This window comes from Oryzias latipes, chromosome 3, assembly GCF_053564925.1.
Source record: "Oryzias latipes strain Hd-rR chromosome 3, Olatipes_Hd-rR_3.1".
NCBI classification, from domain to species: Eukaryota; Metazoa; Chordata; class Actinopteri; order Beloniformes; family Adrianichthyidae; genus Oryzias; species Oryzias latipes.
In genome coordinates, this window is record NC_136239.1 from 21,209,173 (window position 1) to 21,235,029 (window position 25,857).

At 38.8% G+C, this 25,857-nt stretch overlaps 1 protein-coding gene across 4 annotated transcripts in view; it reads left to right on the forward strand.

The window, feature by feature from the left end:
* The window catches only part of acsf3 (acyl-CoA synthetase family member 3), a 40,509-nt gene that overhangs the window by 13,736 nt on the left and 916 nt on the right, over positions 1-25,857 (forward strand). For 2 of the 4 annotated variants that reach the window (XM_020713323.3, XM_078944397.1), the window contains exons 6-10: positions 4,866-4,963; positions 7,444-7,570; positions 20,275-20,409; positions 21,119-21,230; positions 24,293-24,363. In XM_020713323.3, the coding sequence (XP_020568982.1) occupies positions 4,866-4,963; positions 7,444-7,570; positions 20,275-20,409; positions 21,119-21,230; positions 24,293-24,363 (543 nt within the window). Of the gene's footprint in view, positions 1-4,865; positions 4,964-7,443; positions 7,571-16,913; positions 17,032-20,274; positions 20,410-21,118; positions 21,231-24,292; positions 25,102-25,857 lie in introns of those variants that run through there. The other 2 variants (XM_004067051.5, XR_013654849.1) reach the window with 2 other exon arrangements.

Sequence of the window (25,857 nt, forward strand, 5' to 3'; positions counted from 1 at the left end):
CCCTTCATCCCGTCATCCATCTTTTACACTCTCTCCTGCTAGTTTACAGCCTACATCCCCAACCTAACAAAACTGGTGCAACAAAAATGGCGAGCAATATCGGGGAAATGCAGCCTTACAGTTTTGGGCCAGATGGAAGCTCAGACGAAGAAAACAAAGACGTTCATGGATCTATTTGTCTTACTAGTGGATGCAAATGGAGCCTGTGGCGTGCTGATTGTAGCTTTTTTAACTCATAACTACAAGCTTTTTCCAACTGCAGTTTTTTGTCTGATTCGCCAGATTTGCAACGATTTGAATAAAGAAAAAATCAGAAATGCAATTTTGAGCGTAACTTATTTTTTCCATAATAAAAAAATGTTACAATGACTTGTTAAAAACACCAAAAACCCTATTTTCATCGGCACAATTTAAATGTTTAAGTGATATTATGGAAAGCAGCAGCTTCACTGCCGTTTTATTTTGTATTTTCCTTTTTTTTTGGTTTCATTAGCTGGGATTTGACTTTCTTAAGTATTTTTTCTAGCTGAGGCCACATCATTCATTCAGCTGAGGACATTTTGCCTCTTTTTTTTGTTTTGAACTGTAACATGACAGAAAGACAGGAAGCATACGTAGTGATCATCTGCATTATTTATTGCTTTTGAACTTATTCCTTCCCGCGCTCCTTTGATTGAGCGTTTTGCTTTGTGTGTTTTGTTTATTGTGAGCAGTTTTCTCTGATGTCATGTCAGAGAAAACCCCCACGATCCCCAAACTTCCGCTCCCTCGCTAACACAGAGACAAAGATGAAATGAGGTCAGACATTTGCTATTTTCTTTCTTCCCCCCTTCCTCGCTTATCAGAACTTCTTTGTACAGGTAACACTAATCAGCTAGCAAGCAAACTGGGCAACCCCATGTCTGCTGTCCTGTTGGGATCCTGTGTTGTCTGGGGATCTTTGTCAAAATAAAAATAAAAATGAGCGAGTGTTTGATTTTTCTCAGGCGATTATTAAGAATATCTTAAAGAGGTCTGTGGTTCTATTGATGTTGCGGCTGCACTTGAAGGAAATACTTGTGTGTCTGTGTTTTGTGTTTGTGTGTATGCACGCCCGAGCGTGTGCCTGTTTGAGTCGCTGGCTTCCTGTCTCGTCTTTAAGTAGGTTAAAATGGATCAATAGAAACCGCAGGAAGCACTCTCAAAAGGATAGTGCCGTGAAGTCGCTCCCTGCCTTACACACACACAAACGCACAAACACACACACACCCACACACACACACTATGTTCTTTCTGCCTCTCACTCATTATGTGTGAATGCAACTTATTTGACAGATATTTCATTAGATTTATACATTTGAAGTGGCTCAATAAGTCATGTTGGTTAAATTTATCTTACAAATTTACTCCATTCTATCTTTCTTTTAGATTTTAATTTTTTTTTACAAAAATGTAGATTACATTATATTCTTGTTATGATGACAGACCATTCCTAAGGAACAAAGTCTAAAAATCTTTTTTAGACAGAGTTTGCTTCACTTGTTGACATTTTTTGCAGCAGTTCTTGCCTGTGGCTCAAGTCCTGGTGATTCTGCAGAACTGTTTGAGTCTTTAAAGTTTCTTCTAGTTCTAATATTGGGACAAAATATTGAAGGGGTTGGTTCCAGGATTAAGCAAAAAATGTGGAAATTATTACTTTGATTGACTCAAAATTGCAAACAATTGTCACAAATTACAATCTGTGCTGATTGTGATTTAATTCTTTGATCAAAGTTATTTAGAGAGAGTTAGGCCTCGTGAAACGTCCTCAACTAAAAAACTAAGTCCAGATGAGCGTTTTAGACCCATTTTAAAGTCCCACTGCAATTATCTTTTGAGCTATTTCAAAAGCGTTTCCAGTGGTCTTTTAATAATGATTCCTACCATTTTTAGGCAAAATCAGAAAACCTGGGTTGTTTTCTATGACATACTTTCTGTAGAGTGGCAGTAGTTTATTCGAAATTTGCCTCCAACAAAAAACGCAGCGAGCAATATTGGAGCCATCCTTTCGTACAGTTTTGATTCTCAGACAAGTAAAAAAAAGACGTACCTGGATCTAGTCGTCTACGATGGGTTCGTCAGAATGACTGGTACAGGGAGCTTGTGGCCCGCCGCCACAGGCACTAATGTCTACAAACTTTTTCCAACAGCATTTTTTTCGTCTGCTACTGATTCACAGGGATTTGAATAAAGAAATACTCAGAAATGCAATTTTAGACTTAATTTTGTTTATACATGTGCTCCATCATCAGAAAATGCCACAAGAACATGTTAAAAAATAACACCACATAGATGATTTTCATCTTTAAATGCTTTAAGAAAACAGTCTGCAATAAGACATGTTGTAAAACAAACTTAACTACTTATGCAGGTTTAAGTTTTTCTTTTGTTACAGCATTTGAGGCTGATTAACCCTTCACTTTAACGATTTGCACATTACCTCTGACTAAACGACTGTACTCTGTCCAACTTTAAAAATGGTTCTACTAAATACCCTTTAATGTGTTTTCTATGCTTCACAATAAGTCAGTTAAGTGAAAAAGAGTCATTAAGGCTACGATTTGGTCTCTCAGTAACAATAATGAAAAGCTTTTAGGACTTCACTTGTAGAGAGCTGTTCTCACACAGAAACTAAAACAAATCATAAAAAATAAAAGCATACCAAGCAGAAACCAGATGATGCATCTATTTGCTCTAGTTAGTTTAAGGGGGAAAGAAAAGATAATGTGGCCAAAAAACAAACAAAACATGCAAACAAGTCAAAGAATCAAGCTTGAGGCACTAAATAGAAGCTCATATTACTTTACTATTAATTAGGGATCTCTGGTCATTTCCTTTACTAATGAATTAGCAAAATTGTTTATTACTATACATATATACTGATAGTCCCTTGAATAACTGTTTACCACTGGAGAATTCCCTCTTCTTTTCATACACTCCCCTTTTTCTTTCTGCTGCTGTCTCCCTGCAGCACCAACAGCCAAACACAACCTTTTCGGAAAATATCAGCAGTGTATCGTGTTTTGCTAGGTTTACTAAACAGGCCCATGTGATTCATTTAAATTACATATAGTCATAAGGCTAACTTTCATAAATACTTGAAGTAAAGGCAAGTCTTTCATCTAGGCATAAGCTTACAACTCTATTTACCTGAAACAACCTGATATAGTTTTTGAATTTAACAAGGAACAGCAAGCACTGTCAATATTAAAACTGAGTGGCATTTTGTGGGGTATAGTTTTTGCTCAGTAGAAGAAATCAAAGTAGAATATTTTGTCTGCTCCAGATTAAGAGGGATCCAGACTGAGGCTGAAAAATGGACATTTTCTATTGACTATCTATTGTTGGGATTGTGACTGTGCTTTACAAAATACAAAATTCAAGAGTGACCCTCAGAGACTTTTCCTTTGGGTACTGCATGGCCCTGTGATGCACTTTTAGGGACTTCTTCAGAACATGAACATAGACGCTGTTGCATTTTTGATCAAATACTAATGAAAAAAGAGTATTTATGTTGAGTAATTCTGTTGAATTTTGTTGCATTTTTTAAAACTGATGATACAGATGGGTTTTCCCTGGGAACAAAATGGTATTGTAGTCTATCCATAAACAGAGAAAATACAATAAACATGTTTAAATACTCAATGGTAAATGGTTTATACTTGTATAGCCTTTTCCTACCTTCCTTGAAGGCCAAAGGCGTTCAGTCTCAGTCCTATTCATCCATGTTCATTTACAAATGGCAGCTCAGCTGCCGAAACCTGGCACCAACTTATAACCACCAAGACCAATAAGGGGTTTAGTGTCTTGCCCAAGGAAACATCGACACATGCAGGCAAGGTAGGAACCAAACCCGTGATATTCTGATCAGAGGTCAACCGCTCTGCCACTTCCATGTCCTATTAGCACTGGTCATTCACTAAATGCCAGATAGAAAGACTATACAAATCTAAATTTACGTAACTTTTATCTTTTTTTCCCCCCCTTTTTCTTTTAACACAAGTCAGTCATTTTCAAACTCTACCATTCTGACCAAACATAACCTCTAACTGAAAAAAAAGAACTAAAGAGACAAGAAACTCCAGTCATCTTCAAAATTGTACATGATTTGCTCCTTGCTCAGAAGCCATTAGTGTACAAAACAGGACAGACAACATTCAGACCTGTAAGGACCAGGCTTTTTTTTTTTTTTTTTGCTGTCTGAAAAAATTACTGAACTTAAAGAATGAAGCTTCAACACTAGGACAAAGACTTGAGCTTGAGTGAGAACATGGGAGTTAAATGCATAGGTTAAAAAAATGTATTCAACTTTAAAGCAAAGGTGAACCAACCTTATGAGCTCCCTAAATCTGCATAGAAAATACTCTTATATTCAATAATTTGGTAACTCTTAGAGGTTTTGTGAGGAATAACTTGTCCAGCATTCGTCAGTGGATAAATGACAGCACATTCAGTTTCTGTTTGTAAGATCGGGAGCCACACAAGTGCAAACAAGGACAAATGTTCAATCATTTCTATTTTATAACATTGACTTCATGTTGATGAAAAAAGCAGGAAAAAAGCTGCCTCAGGCTTCGCCCTGAAATCCCCATTACTGTCTAACTAAGCTGGCTGGTCTTGACTGAGACGAATTGCTTTCAGTTTAAAGTTTTACAAGCTCAGCGAGCCCTTAAGTCACCAGTCAGAGCCTGGAGATGAAGGTTTGTTGGAGCAAAAGACTCCCTCGGTAGAAATGCCTCACTAACTGTTGCAGTTGTCTCAACTATCTTTGGGAAAACCTGAAGTCCTGACATTTTGCTTTAATGGATCATTTTCTTTTTGCTTTCTCTTTGTGTAAATGGTTACAGGAGCTGTGGGATTGCCTCTTCCAGGTGTGGAGGTTCGAATTGTCATGAGTAATGCAACCCACACAACAATTGTGGAGGGAACACACAAAGAGACCCAGGTAATGAATGTGGACCCTGCATGTAAAACATTAATAATAATACATACAGAGCCATTGGAAAAGATCTTTAAATGTTGTTTGGTAAATTAAAATACAATGTAAAAGATCTCCTGATTTCTATTTTGTTTTGTTTTTCACTTCACTTAAATGCTTCAAATTATACAACAATTTTAGGCATCACTTTCTTTGTAAAAGGGTTATTGGGTTCCTCTTGGTACCAACAGCTGAACTCAAGTTTTTGTGTTAACTGGCTGTGGGTCTTTTTGGTACTTTAAACCCACATTTCTTATTTCCATCATGTTGGCCAACTCTTGAGTTTTCCGTCAAAGTCCCAACTTTCAAAGTTTCTACTCTTAAGTCGAACACTCTTGCCTTTCCTTTTTTCTCTCTATAAACAGGCCTTTCTCATCTTCCTCCTTGATCAATAGTAGTCCAATTTCCACCACCATTCTATAGGCCAGTAGCACCAGTGGTGGTCTTTTTTAACCCTGGTCACACACAATCCAATGTGAAACTTCTGCTCATGATCTGCACGACTTATAATATATTAGTGTGACAAACATGCAAGCAAAAAAGAACTCAGGAAGCAGTTCAAATATTGTATATTAACACTGGTTCTATGTGAAATTAAACCACTAGGTAGTTTCCAGTTTGAAGCTTTGTGTCACGAAAATGAAGCCTAAAGCAGGATGGGCACGTGACCCGGAGTTTGGTCCACTCAGCCCAACAATGTTCTAAGAATAGCAAGTGGGTGAGGCAAAGTAGTCTTCGAAACTTAGTCAAGTCCACCTACTGGGCAACCCACCAGTCAGAAAAACGAACCCACTCCATCTAAATATGAGCAGTTTTGAAAATAAAAACTCTCGTTAATAAAATAAAAGGTTGGCACTTCCTGCCTGGTTTGTGTCATACTCAATAATGGAGATTCCAGCTCTGTTTTCACTCAGTACTTTTTTGATTTGCTGAATCTTCTGTCAATCGATCAAAATTCAGGAAAGATACCTTTTTAGACCAGCTCAGAAAAGTAAAAGTACAGCAAAATATGTTTGTGTCATTTACTCCAGTACTGTCACCTGATCCAGGTGATCAACAGCTGTCCTGAAGGCACTGCAGGAATTGCTGGAAAACGAGAACAAGCACCCCGATCTGAATGCATGAAGTCTGGACATTATTTGCTCAAACTGATTATGACATTTCAGTTCTCCTGCTGGGAATTTCTCAATTATATTAAGATTGCAACTACAGGTTTGGTGCAATATTTAGAAGAGACTTTGTAAGATACTACTGTAATATCCTAACATTGCTATGAAAACAGCTGCTGTTTCAAACCCAATGGTGGTCACACAAGATTCTAATCAGATTTTATTTTGTTGAGGGCTGCACATTATTTAGATAACCCACCATGTGCAATGTCATTTTTAAATATTTAAGTATGAATTGCAATGCATAAACAAATACTTCATTGTGTGGCATTAATGTCTTTCTGCATTTAATTTGCTGCTAACTGATTTCAGTCAGCATCCACGAATGTTTCTCTGAGATGTTAATGTTGCACATGTTAGTCGAAAATCACAATGATCTATTGTGCCCTTAAATTAATTTTTGTTTATGGTTTGGAGTTAATATGTAAACAGATCCCAGTACAAATGTATTTTTAATATCTCAGATCTACTTTTGACTTGCCCGTGACAAAAATTAAACTCTAAAATATGTCTTTTTTTAACGAATTACTTAAATACTTTTGTATTGTATTTAAGTGTGTGATGGCTTCAGAAAATACTGTATTTACCACCTGAATGCAGACAATAGGTATAACAAAGCACTACGTATTTTAATGCATGGATAACTGCTCAGTAAGGTAAAGGACAAGAAGTATGGGGTCATCATAGCAGTAAAACAGTTTGAAATCACATCTATCTTACTGTCTTACTTAACCAATATTAAAAATTATGTTACGTCATTATATAAAAGTTTCCAACTATCCGATCCAAGCTTGGAGGTAGTTGAAGCCTCTACCCACTTTTTCTTCTTTTTTTTCTTTCATGTTTTATCTACGTATACATAATCAACATCAAGATAAGATCCAATAGCTCAATATCAATTCCAGATTTCTTTTTAAAGTTTACTGCCAGCTAGCACTTTAGGGAGCTATGGTGTAGAATGAGACAGACACAGCAAGGAAGTCTTAGAAAGAAGGAAAAAAAAGCAAGCAGTGCCACTTTATATTATCCCTCCACTCAGCTTGACAACAATCAAAAGTAACTTGACAGCAGTGGTATTCCCACCCATGGCACTGATTAGCTAAGTTCCCCTCTGGCGCTCATCACTGCGTTATCATTTTAACTGTTGTTTCATGTCACTGCAGCAGACAAATCAGTGAGCTTGATTAGGAATAATTTAAATGTGTCTTGGGTAACTTCAACTCCTCACCAGACATTTCCTGCTGGTCTTTTTCGCCTACCTCTTTGAAAATGCTGCAGGTACGCCCGGGCCTTGAGGGAAAAGAAGGGGAGCTCCTGGTTCGAGGTCCATCTGTCTTTAAAGAATATTGGAACAAACCTCAGGAGACCGAGCAGGCATTCCTTGATGATGGCTGGTTCAAAACTGGTGAGAGACAAAAAAAAACCACGGAGAACAAAGAGTTCTGCTAATAATTGTGCTTCATGATTGGTAAAATAAATTGCACATTCACTTTCAAACTGGTGTGTATCAGGAGTGCAGTCCTGGTTGCACGGGTGTACACACCAAGTATTTATGTGAACTCTATGTGTACATGCTCAGATTTTGGGGGGATTGTGAGAGAGTGATAAATGGATTGTGTGTGCTTTTGGTGCTGCAGGGCATTTTTCCTCCAAAGTGGTTGTGACTGCTCTGGGCTTGAGGAACCAAGTAGTTCATTCTTTCCTCTCTTCCTATTTTTCTTTTGTTTGTGTGTGTTTGTTTGTGTCTGTGTGTGTGTGTGTGTGTGTGTTTGTGTGTGTGAGGTAGCACAGAATAAAGCTGTCATCTGAGGCTTTCACTCCTTACAGACTAAAAATATGGAGTAAAAAAAAGTCAGTCTTCACTTTACTGCATAGCCACAAGGAGATGAGCATCAAGGTGACAAACTCTTATGAGTGAAAGTTAAAGGAAGAGGAAGCCAAAAGTAAAAGTGTGAGAATGTGTTGAGATTGGAAATGTGGTGCACAAATGGTTAGAAGGAATCGGGCACAAATGACATAAATGGAGTTCGACTTCACCAGGAAGGGTGCTGGTGCTCCTGCTGGAGAGGAGGTATGAAGGGGCTCCAGCTAAGAATGGAGTGATGGAGAGCAAAGCTGGATAAGGCAGAGGGAGAGCATGGGGGGGGCTGTGTGTGTTTAATTGGCTTTGCAGGCTGGAAGGACAGAGATCCAGAGCACAGCACGCTGCTGTCACACACCATTACAGCCACTGGCCACATAATGAGAACCCATGCAATCAGCGCACCACAGACCGTCCCCTAAGCCACACGCATGCGCACTCACTGCTCCCAAGGAAACTATCAGACATGTACCTTACCCACCCAGCTGCCAGGGTCCCTTCAACAAACATGTGTACAGAGGTGTGGGGTTGGATGATATGTTAAAAATTATGTTAAGATCTAAGATCACATGTCCAAAGAACCTAATTGCAGAACACTAGCCTTTAAAAAAAATGCATTCAGAAATATGAGATCAACTCCATCTATAGATTTTCTTTTTTGCTGTTGTGCAGTTTTTCCTAATTTTCTTTTTTATAAAGAATATAATAAAAAACAGAGAGGTAAATTATGTTTAGGTCAGTTTTTTTTGTACTTCTTAAAAAAAGCTTATTTAGCTTTTCTGCTCAGATTTTTTTTTAATTTTTTTATTGATCCTCACTGGGACTACTGTACACACTGACTATTACAGTTGTCTCTTAACAACAGTCTAGCATTGTTTTATTAGTTATTTAATCATTATTTGTTAAACTTTCATCCAGTTATAATTCATTAGTAAAATTTATCCATTTCCGATTTTTGTTTTTCTTTCTTTTTTTGGTGCATAGCAAAAATCATGATGTGTCTGTGTTGATTCAAACAGCACTGTTGTCAATGTTGCTCCAGGAACGATCTAGGTACCTGAACACTCAAAGTGCTAACACTTTTTTGTGATTCTGTGCAGCTAAAGAGCACTCTAGATGCAGCAGTAAGCAGAGTGAAGTCCTGTTACAGCTTCCTGCTGAAGATCCACAGTAGATATTCGATATTTAGAAATTCTTGTTCAACGTCTCACTGTTGTTTTTGCCAATCTTTATGCTTTTACAAGCTCTAAAGTAACGTTTCACGCAGAGACCTTTTATAAAAAATGTTTACTGCTGCTGTCACACAAGGAGACAAATCTATTTTTTGGGTCAAATTTCTTTCAGATCTGACATTTCTTCAGTAAACTCTCATCTGTCTAAAGACAGAATTAGGATTCTGAAGCATTTTTTTTGACTCCTTAACTTTCTTCTTAAAGTCCTGATCTTTATACCTTTACGCTTTTTTCTAGTTTCACACTGCACCTTTCTTATTTCCACTCCGTATTCTGACTTTTGAACTCTTAACTTGATCTCTTTTCACCTTCAGATGGACTTTTCTCGCTTCTTTCCGGATTTGTTTGTCCGGTCTGCAAGGAAGGAGAAATGGTGCTTCCTAAGTGTCTAACTTGCATGGACTTTCTGTCAAAAATCTATTCTTCAGAGGGCTTCTTTTAGTGTCTGCACTTGTTTTTTCACCGTTGCAACATAAAAAAATACAATGATTAGGAGAAATCCAACATCCTCTACTCAATTCCTCCTGGTGAAATCTTTCTTCACTAACCCCAATCTGTCTCATTTCATTCTGATATGGAAAGTAAAGGAAAGTGTTAACTAATATTTTACCAAAAAAGTATTATTTCTGATGAGAAATTTTAGATATAAGGCAGAGAGAAGCAAAGAAGAAAAAAAGACAAGAGGAAAACGTAAGTTCTAGAAGTGCAGAAGACAAGTGTGAGTTGAGATCAATAACTTCTCAGTTGGTCAGAGGTGTTGTCTCCAGAGTCAGCGGGTGCTGTGCAGCATGATTGGCACTTCTATGGGAGAGGCTGTCACCTGAGTGCTCTCCTTTCACTCATCTTCACAAACATCTCTGAGGCCATTGATTCCCTTTCAGGTTCTTGAGCTCTCTTTTTTTGTGCTCTGCTGCAGAATGGCGTCTGCAGCTGAAATGGGTGTTCAGTCAGAGTCAATAAGGTGGTGAAATATTCTTTTTTTTTTTTTTTTTTTTTCCAGAGTTTGATGTTGACATGGAAGAACAGCACAGGAGAAAGATCCTGCTTCAGCTTGTGAACGCAGAATATTTCTTAATATAATAGTAATATATTCCTACATTGCTTTAATATATGAATCCATGAGAATTTTTGGAGTCAAAGGAAAATTTTGGAGGATTTCCCAAATGTAGCCTGTTGGTTGTAAATTAATATTGGATGTGGGTTTCATGGAATAATTGATCTTTGGGCGTAAGCATTAACCAGACTTTATATGCAGTCTTATTTAATTAACTGATTTAGGATTAAGGCAGGAATGTTAACAAGAGTGTTAATCTTAATGCCATTTTACCTTAGTTTTAAATTCTTAATGGCTCGTACCTAAAGAAACAGTAAGTTTGAGTCATTTTAGTCCTGTATGAACCAGACCAATACATCAGTTCTGTTAAATACATTTAAAAAGGATTTATGTGATTCTGATTCAAAGGCTTTTAATGCATTCAACCATTCAGCAGGTATGTTTTAACCCATGGATGTGTGTTGAGATTGCATGATTGTGTGAGAAACACATTGTGTTTTTGTGCCTGTTTGAGTTGACTGAAGAGAGGCAACACACCGATGCTGTAAAGGTGAGCTTTGGGTCTGCAGGGTATGTCTCTGCAAACAGACAGTCAGGAGTGTGTGTGGCTTATATCCTGCAGAGCCATCACTAGTCATTTGTGAATTGTTCTTTAGCTCCCAGCTGTGCTGTCCTCTTCTCTGCCTTCATCTTTCTTTGTTCTCCCAATGTCATCTTTTACCTCAAGTCACAATGTGTCCTTATGATTCCAATGTCAGACCTCCCACTAAGCTTTGTTCAGCGTCCAGCCCCCACCTCCTGTTCAGTGTTCACAACCCCCCCATACTGTTTTCAACTGAGACACCATTGTTTTTAATTTAACCACTCGCAGGTAAATCTAGTTAGGGCTTCTATTGGAAGTAACAGACTCTTGTATCTCCAAGCCTACACGCACATGTGAAATTACCATTTGATTTCAGTATCAATTGCAAACCATCCCTTATAAAGTAATTGTTAAATACACAATTATTAATAATATTATTTTTTCAGCCCTGATTCTTATGGTTGCAACTAACGAGTTATTCATAAGAAAATCGAATAACTCTAAAAGTGTTTGCAAATGAATTTTGCTGATTTCAATCTCCGGTTTTACCCAGAAACAAATTCAGATGTATTTACTTATTAAATCGCAGTTTAAGCTGCATCTGACTGAATAGGATAAATTGCACAACAGCTGTAAACAAAAGCAGTTTTAACAAATGTGAAATTGATGTTTAATTTGAGGAAAACAAAAACAGAAAACTGTTCTGTTTTCTAACCTTTGTGAAAGGATGGCAATCAAGAACGAAGAAATTATAATTGGAAAAAAACAAAACAAAGATTGGCTCTTTAAACTGGTTGTAGTTTAGAAAACTCCGTAATCATTTAAGGAAAAAAGTTTGTATAAAACTGAACTTTTTTCAAAAAAGGAAAACATCCAGAGGGATGGGAAGGACTGATTGGGTGTCCTTATCACCAAGTGCTGTACATATATTAAATATTTATTCAATCAAAAACAGATTTATAATCAGGAATAGACGTTCAAATACAGAAGCTCTCTGAGGTGACATAACTCATTTTGCACAGCCGTCATGCACTAATGACAAACATACTTTTTAATGTCCCACATTTCTCATAGATCTCTGTTACTGTTAAACTAATTTAAATAGTCAAATCTGGCTTCTCACAGTTCAGACCTCATAATTGTCTTCTGGAGTTGGAGCATCTCCTGATTGAGACGGGTCTAATGTGATTGAGTGTGAAGAGAGTGCATGTAAACGGCAGTTAAATGGTTTCTTTGATGAGTATGCAGATCTGAGACAGACATCAATCCTCAAGTTCAGTCTGTTATCTGCTGCCAGATAGGCAACCCAGCAATGAAGTATAATCAGAAACATTAACATAAAGCAATTGAAGCTCCTTTAATCGCATTATATTAAACAAATTAGATTGCTCATCCAAGTGCAAAGTGCCTTCTTGTACAATATTAATTACCAAAAAAGGAGTTGTGACAAAAGTTAAGGATGATAAATAATATCAGCTCTGGAGTTTCGCCGCTTGCTTGTCTGTTATTTATCCTCATTAACACTTCCATCTCAGCATCAGGGCTTAAACGTTGAACATTAATATTCATATATGTTAAGTGTTTACAGTCACTCTGTGAAGAGGCATGACTCAAATTTAGACCTCCTTTGTCTTTGTTTAGACATGGGTCTTGTTTCCACGGTGATAGATGCTGCAGCTGTGGTTAAGGTTTATGTCATGCTGAATAGGTAAAAGCTCTATTTAAAGAGTCATAGTGTTACTTTCTTATCACTTTAGTGATGCATGTGTAGAAAAATGAATAAACACTTGCAGATATGTCACATAGCAGTTGTAGCTTAAGTAAAAGTTTTTTTTTTTTTTTCATAGAGTTGAGTTTGTAATGAATTCTCTAAGTAGATTAAAGTGGATCAAAAGTGAGGACTATCGTCAGATTTGTCCACCTTAAAACTTGGATTAAATTGAACTCAAGCCTTGAAATCCTCAAAAATAATGATAGTGTTTTCAGAGAACAGCTATGACTTGGTGTATCTGTGGCTGCTTTGATGGTGAATTCTTTTGTAACAGTTTTCATATGTTGTTAGTTTTTATGTATTGACAACAAAACTTACTATTTTCTTTTATGAAAGTATTTATCTTAAAATGAGGTGAAGACAGATTTGATTTGGTTTTGGATTACAGGAAAGAACAATGAAACAAGTGATTTCAAAGCTTTGACATGTTAGCATGTGTAAATTATAAAATAGGCTATAAAAATGACAACTATAACGCTGAATTTAGAAAGGAAAAAAAAACCTGTTTGATGACTTCAGGATTATCAAAAATGGTATGTTTGTTGGCTTTAGAAACAAGGAAATAGCAGTTTATTTTATGTGGACCATTTATGTGTGTTTTTAAATTTGTTGATGGTCAGACTTTAGCCACCGCCAAAATCAAAGAGGAAATCAATTTCACATTTCTCTCTGATGTCTATTCCTCTGCCAGCACCTGTCTGTCATTGGCTGATTTTAAAGAAGTTATAACTTCTAACAGCAGGAACACAACTAACAAATTCTCAGGAACCAAATTCTCAGGAAAAATAGGACTTCACTGATGGCCTTTTACTTTGAGTTCGTGCCACTTCCTAAGGCTGTTATTATGAAGTGTCCCCTTAAAGATAACATATTTGCCATGTGGAGATTTTAAAGGCTGTTGTCAGTCCTGCAGTCAGGCCTGTGAGGAAACACAGTTCAGTTATTTGAAAGAAACCATCAGAAAAGGGAGCGAAATCATCAAAGCTCCTGTTTTAGATCTTAAAAGAAAGATTTTTTATTTTTTAAATAAATCCTGCTTTTATTTTTTGGGGGAATCTTTTTTACGTGATGTTAAATATGTTAAATATGACAAGTACTAAACTACTTTTCACTTTTTTTTTTAATTTCTTTGGACAGTTATGACATAAAGTGGCTGAATTTTCTTTTAATTGTGAATTAAAAAATATAAGGAAGAGGCAATGGTTTTTAGACATCATGTTTAATCTCTTTTCATTTTGCTTTATTTCTTTTTGTTTAGTTGATTTGTATTTTTGTAGAAAGTAAAAAAAGACAACACTTTTAAATAACTTTGTTTGTCTATGACATCAAACCAGACCTAATGTCAAAGTCCTGTTTTTTTTTAAGCAGTTCAATTGCACGTTGGAATTGTAGAACACTTTATGCACAAAACATAGACTGACAAACTGCATTTTTGCATTTTTTGCCTGTAAACTGGAATGACATTTAATAGTATTGTGGACACATTTCAATTTTATCATGGAATAAATTAAAGGAAGCTAAATGTCAGCCACATCTCCAGGTCAAGCAGAGTGTGCTGACGAACAATGGTACTTAGAAAAAAGCTGCCCTCGACCACATTAACATTCAGTTTCTGATTATTTCAGCAAGAGAACAAATTTGTTTAGGTGGCTCAGAGGTTCAGGAAAACCCAATTTTCTGAACTTTGAAACAGCCCGTGTTATCAGCACCAAAACCATTTTTGTGACTTTTCACTTTTCCTTTCCCTGACACCGTTGGCAGTGACAGCAACAAGGCGATTTTGTTGTTTGCTCCTTTTTTTCTAACACTTTCCAGAAAGCAGGAAAGCAACACTCCCTAAATCTGTGGGTGTGAGTGGCAGTGTTCAGCATCCACACAATGATGGTTTTGTCTGGATGCAGATGCTTCTAATGACAGCCATTAATGATTTATGAAAAGCATTAAATATAGCCTATATCTCTCCTTTTGAATCTTGTTAAGTCATCTGTCACTTTCTCTGAGGTAGCACACGCCGCCTTCAGCGTTCAGCCCTCGCTCCGCTTCCCTCCGAGCGCGTTGAGCCGTACTTGGCGAGGGAGGCGAAACTGTTCATTTTGACGAGTGAGGAGCTGACAGCCTGGTGCAGCCAGCAGGATCGTGCCCGTCTGAAGCTGCAGCCAGAGTGCATGGCACGAAGCCCTGTGACTAAATATGAATATTTAGGGTAACTACGCTGGCATACTTCTACATTTATATATGTCCACTTTTGGCAGCTGATTTAGCTAAAATTCTGCTAGATTTTAGCCTTTAGTTGAATTGCTGTCTTAATTTTCTGTTTTTTGGCTCATTTAATAAATTGGTTTGGTGCATTTTAAGCACTCCAGTAAGGGATTTTTGATCAGCTGTTGCAATGAAAGAATAAAGGCCATGCAATATTTTTTTACTAACTTCATCCCTGCAGTTGCTGTTAAAACACTCAAGTTTAATTTATATAGATTTTTTGTTTTACTTCTTAGAATAAAAAATCTTTATAAAACACAACCAGCTAAGTTTTAAACCAGATCCATATACACCAATAAAATATGTTAACAAAAATAAATAAAAAGTCAGAAAAAGTAAAAAAAAACAAACATACAAACCCATGCAAAATATGATTAGCAATATAATTTTTGGGTGTTAAATAAATATGTCTTGCTAAATGTCTTTTTTTCAGCTTCACATTAGTGTAAGCCTTCTTATTAGGGATGCGGTTCACGCTGCCCACAATTCGGTTCCAACCTCGATTTTTTTTTTGGGGGGGGGGGGGGGGGGGGGTCACGGTTCTGATGAGATGAGGAAAAAAAACATAAATTCAGAAAATTTGTTTTCATTTGTTAAAAAGCAGGTAACAATGAAGAAAACCTTACGTTTGTCTTACATAGCCTGGTGTAATGTAAAAAAAGAATAAATAATAAACCCTCATAAATGTAGTGTCTGACACTTTCCACGTAAGCATATGCAGACATATACAGTAGGGATTCAACAATTCCCTTTCCCTAAGATTCAGTTCAGTGATGTACCACAGTTAGGTTTTAAATCAAGAATTGTGCAATCCCTAATTCTTATCTACAGGAGAAAAGTCTGATAACTAAAGACTGCCTCAGAACTTAGACCTGGACTCTTCAAAAACATCTCTCTGTGTTGTGAGGTGTTCTTGCAGGATTTTTGAAGCTCAGAAGTTCAGTGCTAACGGGGAAAGTTTTCCTGTGACTTAAACAGCTGCACTTGGAGCAGAAGTGATCCACACATGACTCAGTCATTTCGGTTCACTTTGGGTTGTGATGCTGCTCGTTTGTGAAAATACTAAGCAGACTCATTTAAAAAAACTGCTGCACCGATTTGTTTATTCAGTGAGTTAAAAGAAGGTTCTTTACAGTAGTAGGGGCCACCAAACAGTTGGTTTTAATGAGTAGAAATGAAATAGTTGGAAATGCGTAGCTTTTCTTGCGGCTGCTGTATCAGTTGAACTAAAGCACAGAAAGTCTTCTCCAGAGCTATCTCATGTCATTTTTCATCTTTCTGAAAGACATCACAAAGTTTTTCTCAGCATCTTCAGTTTAAATTTTTTCTCTTTTTTTATTTATTTATTTCCCTTTTTTCTTCACACTGTGTGCCTTCACTTTCCTTTAATGCCTCAGAATGAGATGAAAGCCCAGTGCAATTAGGCTTCTTATCGTTTTAATTAAGAAACCCATTCGGCCATATCTGCCTCAGACGCCATAACACATAATGGCAGCAAGTCTCTGATGCCTGAAGTAGTGATTCTGTGTGTCTGTTGTGTGTGAGCGCATACAGTATTTGTGTGGGTGTGAGTTCAAGCGAGTGCGCGCGCGTCCTAATAACACAGTTCGCAACAATCTCCCTCCTGCCCTTCTTTCCTCTTTTATCAGTCCGCGCTTCGTTCACTATTCCCACTTGTGCGCCTCTCCAAACATGCAGTTCTATCCCTCGTTATTTTCTTCTCCGCAGACAAGGTCAAAGAGTCCTGTGTAAGTACTTGAAACTCCACTGTGTTGCCTCTGTGTTTTTTTCTCCTCGATCCTTTGTCAAAGATTGCTTCATTAATGCTGTTTCCTCATGTTATGCTACAGCCATATGGAGGGATTTTATGGTTTTATCGATTTCAGCATTATCATTCTGGTTGTAAAATGCTATTTTTTCCATATCTATTTGCATTACACAAAGGCAACATGTCAATTTATTGTTGTTTTTTTTCTTTTTTCTTTTAGCCCTCGTCCAAAAGAGGAGGCGACTGTAAATACCCTGATAGTGGTGTTAACACCCTCAACTCCCCCTCCACCCTCTCCCTCCTCCCCTGTTACCCTGGCCTATCAGTGCAGAGCAGTGGTCTGTGAAGAAATTCCCAATATCTAAATTTACACACTGTATCAATCTTGTTTAATAGACTGGAAAGCTTATAGCCGCCGTGGCAAGCCAGCGGAGAGGGCAGCAGTGATAAATTGTCGGTGTGCAGGCGACAGCAGCCCGTGATGTATAATGAAATATTTATGATTTATCCCAGCTAATAAACTAAAATGAAGTGCATGATGTATGGGAACAGATGGGCCCTCTATTGATGCTGAGGTGGAGCGGCAAGAGGGGGAAGAGGAGACAGGAAGATGGGTGGAGAGGAGGAAGCCCGAGATGTAATGAAAGATGCTTGAGGAGTGGGGGGAAAAAGGCACGAGTGAAGGGTAACGTCTAGACTAAAAGAATGAAAAAAACCAACACATTTGTGTGACTGGTTGACACTAAAAGAGGAAAAACTGAAAACATAGACAAATGGGATAGATAGATGTGGGATGCCTGGGTTGGAGTTGAAAGAAAATGATGGAATAGAGAGCAAATGTATGGTGGCACTAAAACAGACCACCATTAAAATACAATTGCTCTCCTGTATGCTTCATCATGTTGACTCAAACTGAAGCAGCTTTATTGTGTTTTATTGACTCTATACTCGAGTGGTTGAAATACACTGTTATGCTGTCTGCAAATATGCAGCACTTAATTTTCCCAGCTGAGTTCCATCCAGTACTTTAGCACTCTGGTGTAAAACCCTCCAGTTCGACCACATCTAGTAAAACATCAAAGACTACTCCAACTTTATGAGAAGTATTCTTATGCTGAAAGATGTTTACAGAGTAAACCTAAATGGCAAAACATCATTTTCTGTCTGTATCACTAAAAAACAAAATTGAATATAGTATCCTTGTGTATTTTTTATCAGTGTGGTGGACATGTTATTAAGACCTCAGGAAACTGTGTAACTGGTCATGAAGGGGCCTAATTAAGTGTTTCTGACATTGTGACAAGTTGCCAGGCAACTAGCAAAAAATTCCTGGAAATTTTGTTGGATTAGTCTTCATCGTATGCATTCAACTTCCTTTTAACACATTGCTGTTTTCTGATGAAATAAGATACTGACTTGGTTTTATAGAGATGGATTCCACCTCTCTCTTGTCAATAAGGATGCACCGTATCTACAACCCAACAACCTTGAACAAAGAAAATGTACATTTGGACTGAAATGTACACCTTGAAACTATTGCATTCGAGAATATACAGCTGCCTTAGAGCACATGTTTACCATAGAACAAAAAAGAAAAATACTTGGCAACAGTTTCTTTTTAATTAAATATTTATACAGTGTCTTTTTCTGCCATTTTGTTTTGTACAGTAAAGATTACTGAGCTCTTCAAGATTTGGGAAGTTGAACAATCACTGTATTAAATACATAAAAGATGATGTCTGCATGCTGTCATCACACCGTTGAATTGCCCAAATTCTCAACATGAAGAAAGTCTGGTTCTAAAAAAACATTGCTAAAAATGTTATTGGAAATCCAAATAACTGCACTGGAGTGGAATTTGGATCAAATCTTTTTGATTCTACATCTATGTTTAAATGGGGGAGTGACCCTTTTACATATGACTGAATAAAACAGCATAACTGGGAATGTTTGTTGAGGCCTGTTAATCCCACTAGCTTTGTATATATTTGAGAAAAGTGGTGGTTTTGTGGTGTCATATGGCAATAAATACAAAGCTGAAAAAGTGGCCTCTGGTCAACTTGCTCTTTGACGTACCGTTTGACCGTTTACACCAAATCCCAGGCCTCGAGGGCCGGTGTCCTGCTGGTTTTCCAGAAATCCTGCCTTGTTTGCTGCTGATTACCTGGATCAGGTGTGCTTAGCCAATCAGGAGCTTCAATGGCAGGTCTGTTAGAAAACATGTAGGACACCCGCCCTCGAGGCCTGGATTTGGAGACCCCTGGTTTACACCATCAACGTGAATCAGCTGATTCTGACGCCAAAATAAATCAGCTTATTGTTACATAACTGCGCAAAGCAGCTTTTCTCCGTGACATCAGCTGGAGTTAGGTTAATAATGTACACAGTTGAAGAGTTACAGTAGTTGAAAGAATGTAAATACTGGAGCTAAACCTCCGATCTTAAAGGGTTATTACAGTGAAGCTGCCCTAGAGTGAAATATTTTTATGTCATCTGTCAGTCAAATAACTACACCTCTGTCTTTACACTTTTTAGAGTAAACAAAGTGTATAAAATTTTACCCTCAGTAGAGATGTACAGTACTAATTCATAAGCTAACCACAGAGTTTTGGAGACAACCTTAAAAGTATCGGGATGTTTTTTAGGTGAAAAAACGGCCTTTTGTTTTCAACTGGGCTTCATTTCAGAAGTTGTGATCCTGCAAGAATGCTGATGTTCATTGTTTGGCAAGCTGAGGATATATTGGGAAATAGGGGTGCTCCTTTGTCCACTTGTGCTCTCTACTTTACCCCAGCAGTTGATATTTTAACCAAATAAACCAACACCCTCCACCTTTTCAATAAAACTCCAATAATGTGGGTAAAGAGGGATTGGGCCGATGACATTTTATAATAATGTTTTATGTGACATTTTTAGCTTTAGCACTTAAGAGCCCACATCTGCCCTTGTATCTGCCTCTTCAACTCATGTTCCTGCCCTCTCAATCCAACCTTCAAAAGCTGCTCAGCTTCATCACAGTGTTGTCCCATCCATGCACCTTGTCTTTTGACGGCAGCTGTGCTCGGCGCGCCACCTGTAATACCCCGAAAGGACATCTTCCCGTCATTCTTGTTTCCATTTTTCTCCCCTTCGTCTCTCTCCACTCATCCATACTGACCCATTTCCTCCACTCAGTCATCCCCTTGGCCAGCTGCGCCCCTCATCCTACACACTGTACGCATCTTCCCCCACACCTGTCCCCCAGACAGCTACGCGTGTGTGCGTGTGGTGGGGGTATGTCTGGAGGACGTCGGGGGATCTTAAACACTCATCCATCCACTACTCTGACTTTCTGTGTTTCTAACCCACATGCGTTTTTTACACACACAGTTTCCTCTGTAGATATCACTTATATAGATGGCAAACATTGTATTTCCCCTTCCTAGAACACAAAAACATTTATGTTGTTGGAAGCAAATCAAGCCCTAAAATGTAGAGAAAGGTTGACTGAAATTCTGTTTAATTTTATAAATGTTATTTAGTTTTTATATGTAAAAGAAAGCATACATTCACTTCTGATGCGAGCATGTTTTTTCTTTTAGGAGACACAGCAGTGTATAAGGACGGCGTGTTTTGGATCATGGGACGCAGCAGCGTTGACATCATCAAGAGTGGCGGGTACAAGATCAGCGCACTCGACGTAGAGCGCCACCTACTGGCCCATCCAGACATCTTAGGTGAGAAGGCTGCATATGGGAAGACAACAATGTGCTTCTTCTTGATTGATTCTGTAGGACAGGACCATCTGCACCATCACAAACAGGACAGGAAAAGAAAATAAAGCTGGACAGGAAAGCTTTTATACTTGATTGCAATGTACTGTACCATGTTGGTGGGTTTTTCTCAACTATTGGATCTAAAAGTAAAAAAGAATTCAGTTTCATTATAGCCAGAAATACCAAATGTAAAAAGTACAGTATTCCTTGTTATTCGCGGGGGGGGGGGGGCAGAGAATGTCCGTCCCTGATCCTTACTCATTAAAAACTCTTCTGAAACATTTTTTCAAAAACTTTGGAATAATGGTCAAGCAACAGACTGTACGGTAGTGTACTTTCTAACGCACATTAAGCGTCACTCGGTCTCTCTTTCTTAAAACCAGGAGGGCATCTTCTTCCAGAAGAGGCCGGTTTCATCCATGTTACACCCACATGTACAGCAATAAAACATATGGACAAATGTTTCTGCTGATTCTGTTACAGTGAATAATACTCTACTCAAAGGGTTTACAGCCTTAGAGAAAATGCATACATTCATGACTGGATTTTCTCTAAGAAACATTTGATTGTTTTGGTAAATTTGTTTTTTTTTTGGTCATTCAGATTTAGATTCAAAGAAACTTTTCTATTGTTTCTGTTTGTCTATTTACCTGCTGGTGCGTTTGTTTAGATGTGGCTGTGATCGGCGCCCCTGATGCCATTTGGGGTCAGAAAGTGACTGCTGTGGTGCAGCTGAAAAGGGGGCGGAGTCTGACCCTTTCAGAGCTAAAGACCTGGGCGAGGTACAGTGGCATAAATTTCATCTTGATCTTTTTTTTTTATTGTGTTTGTTAAAATACTAATAATAAATAAGAATGTATTGTTTTGGCAGTAGTTTGATCAGTAAATTAAATGGTAAAATGGTAAAAAGTGTATACCTATATAGCGCTTTTCTATCTTCCTTGAAGGCCCAAAGCGCTTTACAGTCACAGTCCCATTCACCCAGTCACACACACATTCACACACACATTCACACACTGATGGCGGCTTTGCTGCCCAACACTGGCGCCAACCTCCCAACCAGAGGCAAGGTGGGGTTCAGTGTCTTGCCCAAGGACACTTTTTACGATCATGGGTCGCCGCCCTACCGCTGAACCACGGCTGCCCCCTAAATTAATAGTTATTGACAGAAAAGCTGAGCTGACAGACTCCACACTTTAGTGTAAACATATTTGGACATCAAAGCCAAGTAATAAAGGATGCAAAACACAAAAAATAGTTGAAACTATAAAGCTAATCTTTTTCTCGTCTTAAAAAATAATAATTACAATTTTCCAGTCAAAGCTAGCAATGATGGTGCTGTGAAACAAAATCTAAATGCTTGCTAAATTTGAGGTTCATGATGGTGTAGTGGTTAGCACTCTTGCCTCACAGCAAGAAGGCCCTAGTTTGAACTCCAGCTGGGTCCTCTCTGTGTGGAGTTTGCATGTTCTCCTTGCATGCTCTTGAAGAATGCATGCATGGCGTTTCTCCAGGGACTCCGGTTTCCTCCCAGAGTCCAAAAATATGCTTGATAAATGAATTTGTGACTAAAAACTTTCGCTGGGTGTGAATGTGTGTGTGGCTGGAAATCTCTGTGTGGCCCTGTGATGGACTGGCGAACCATCCAGGCTGTACCCCACTTTTGCTCTTCAGCAGCCCCCAGCATCCCTGCAACAGGAAAATGAACGGATGGATGCTGTCTTGTAATCTACAACACATTTTAGGTATTTTAATGTATAGAAGCTGCACATGGTACAGATCAGTTCAAACACCTATAAGATTTTTTGGGGTATTTTTGCTGTTTGTTCCTCCATTAAAGTTTAACTTGACTGTGATCATAAAACTTGATCTGAAAAGGTAACAACAGCAACTCTAGACATGGCGACTGTCAGCTGCAGAGCAGCTAATGTTTTCCCAACACAAGAGTCCAGAAGCAAATGCATAATGATCCTACCATCGACTTTTTAGTATCAAAATTAAATATGTATTATTTTATTTCTCATGGTTGAATAGTTTAGTGTTTTCATTTCCCAGAGTGGAAAGTTTTGTGGATATTTGACTTTTAAATTCATTTTTCCCCGAATCTAATTACATTTTTGTTTTTTTAATCAGATTTTTTTTTATTATCCAGAAAGGTGAAAAAAAATATATATTTTCGAAGAACACAAATCACTGGACCGTTTTCTGCCTTTAAGGAGTGCTTTTTGGTCCCAGGTGAGCTGCAGTTCTGTACCACCAGAGGAGAATGTGACCTGAATAACTTATAACCAATCCATCATCCTGACTCTACCGAAACAAAACACAAACAGAGCTCTGCGGCCCATTATTACGCGAGGTGTTATTGTTGAATATTGTTACTATTATTCCACCATTGCATTGTCGGTTTTTTCACCTGTAGCGGGCAAATAAAAGCTGCTAATTTGGACTCTGCAGATGTCAGAGCCGCAGTTGGCCCTCAAGTACTCCGATCAATATAAAAGGAGGGGGGGTGCAGAGGCTGGAGATGGACTAGTGAGAGAAGCACAAAGAAAAACAAGCAATGAAAAAGAGGAAGAGGAGAAGGAGGCATACAAATAATAGCTTGCTTCCCCCCCCCCCCCCCCCCCCCTCTCCTCCTTCTAAATGTCAGTGGAGTTTGCCTGGTTTTGCTGTTTTTTATGTGCAGTAGACGATAAATGTTGACATCAGCCTACAATGATACTTGCTTTTTGACTTCAGGCTTCTCTATAAAATTTCAGCTTGCTCATCTTCATCCACAGAGCCCCACTCTTGCGCCATCATAACTCTTAGTTCCACACGGCAGCATTTTGTGTGAGCGTCAAGGCAGACAGTTCCATGCGGGGCGTGGAGTTTCCGTCCTGCCGGTCCAGAGTGGTAGATTACTTACCTCTGCCTGTGGCCCCAGTTAACTCGCATATGCATAAACACGCGCACACACACACACACAGTTTTTGCTGCCAGAGGTCCAGTCAGAGAAAACGTACAGCACGCCGCCCAAGCCAGAGAGTAAAGGAGACAGAAGGAGATAAAATGAGACATAAACAAGGAGATGGATGCTCACTCTTCAGTGCCCTGACTTCAGCTGTCAGCATGGATCTCTGTCACACCCTCTGTGTGCCATGCTCCCATGAACACACACACACACACACACACACACACACTCACACCCACACCCCAAAGAAATTGGTGACACAAGTGAGTCTTGTTACAGGACTTTGTATGCACACACTCACTCACTGAGTCATGGAGACAGAGCCATCTGCTGAAAGGAGTTTTTAATGGCAACCGCATGAGTCATACTTTTTTTTATTTATTTATTAATTTTACTCGTGCAACAGGAACACAAGAGATGTGCAGGGGAACACACACAAACTAGGTTAGCAGATAATGAAAGGAAGCTTCAGGCTTCAAGACTTTTCAGCCAGCGAAAAAAAATAAAAAAGCTTTTAATTATCTCAACCTTTCAGTTTTCCATATTATTTTTATTTCTTTTTCACCTCTCAGTGATTAAATTGTTTTGTATGAAGGGGAACTGTCTGTGTCTGGGAGCGAATTGGAGATATTAGGGAGGAGAACTGCAGAGTGTATGAAGGACATTTCTTTCCTTATCTCCACTGCTCTGCCACAGGGCCAGCCCTTGTTTTGCAATTGTTTTTTTGTTTTCTTTTATGTTGCCGCCTGCATGTGTGGATATGTGTGTGTGTGCGCACGCTTGCATCTGCAGCGCGTCAGTAAATCATGTCCTTGTGCATGTTTGTCGTGCTCTTTATACTTTGTGCGTTTCCTTTCTAAAAAGTCCTCTCCGTCTGAATGTTTGTGGCAGGGAGCACATGGCGCCGTACACCGTACCCACGGGCTTGCTGCTGGTGGAGGAGGTACCCAGAAATCAGATGGGTAAGGTCAACAAGAAGGACCTCCTGCGACAATTCTTCCCGTGACTGGACAGCTGGGATATGTGCGGCAGTGCGCTTTTTATCCCATCTTTGCACCTTATAGCCAATGCAAATACTTGCACATTAAGGACATTAAACCATGAAGAACAAAGAAATTTATCTGATTTTTTTATTTTAAGCATTGTTTTGCTGATTGCTTTGTAAAAAAAAACATTTATTCATAATTTTACCCTAAAATGACATTAAAACTTAATAAAAAAGGGATTTATGTAATTTTTTTTTATTTTTTTTTTGCATAACTGCTGTTATATGTGGTTCTGACCACTGATTCACTTAATGTCCCACTCCAGTCATCTATTGATCTATTGTAAAAACAATCCCAGTGGTCTGTCAATTATGATCATGCCGTTTTTAAGACCAAATAAAAAAAACTGTCATTTTCAAGGACATAGTTTCTGCAGTGTAGCAGTAGTACATCAGACATTTACCCCTGAGTTGTGGGCAGGAGTAAGCCCGCCCCGTCATTCCTTGGCAATATTGGAGCTATTCAGCTGTACAGCTTTGAGATGCCAGCTCAGTTGAGGAAAATGAAGACTTACATGGATCTATTTGTCTGCAAGTGGATGCATCGGAATAGACTGGAGCAGGGGGCATCTACGTCACATCTACAAGCTTTTTCAAATTGTATTTTTTCTCCCGATTCACAACGATTTGAATAAAGAAATACTCAGAAATGCAATTTTGAGCTTACGTTTCTTTATAAATGACCTCCATCCTGAAGAAATGCCACAAGAACAGGCTAAAAACACCTTTTTCATTGGAGTGAATCTTTAAGATCCCTGTGTAAAAAACCAATAAAACCTAAGTAACATTTTTTTCCACTTTTTTATCATTCCTGCAAGTCATTTCTCTTTGACTGAGTGAGTGTGCAGCTGTGGTTACACAGGTGCAGCGAGAGCTTGAAGGCAGATTCTCCAGCAAGGCGCAACACCCCAGCTGGATGCCCCGCACTCCATCTGACTAACCCTCTTCTCGCCTCTCATCCTTTCTCATCTCAATTTCAGCACGACTTTGCCTCCTCTGTCGTTATCACACGTCACAACAGATTGCAGTAGCAACCTGAAACAACTTGACTGCCACTTTTCCTGTTTCTGAATGAGCGCTGGCGGCCCGCCAGAAGAGAGGAGCGAAGAGGAGAGACGGAGAAGAGCCCTGGCTCTGACCAGGGGAAATTGATAGAGGAGGAATGGCTGGAAGAAGTGGGGAGACACTGAATGCCGAGATAAAGATGAGCAGAAGGAGAGAAGAATGGAATCTGCTTGAGATAAACAGTCATGATGAACAGCCGGGCAACTGTAGATGGAAAGATATACAAGTGCAACCCCCAGCCGACACGCACACACATTTTGCTCGTCCACCCACAGCCACCAGAGACCTGATTAAGAGAGCAGTGTTATCGATCTGTGGGCTGGCAGGGCAGGATGGATGAGCAGGC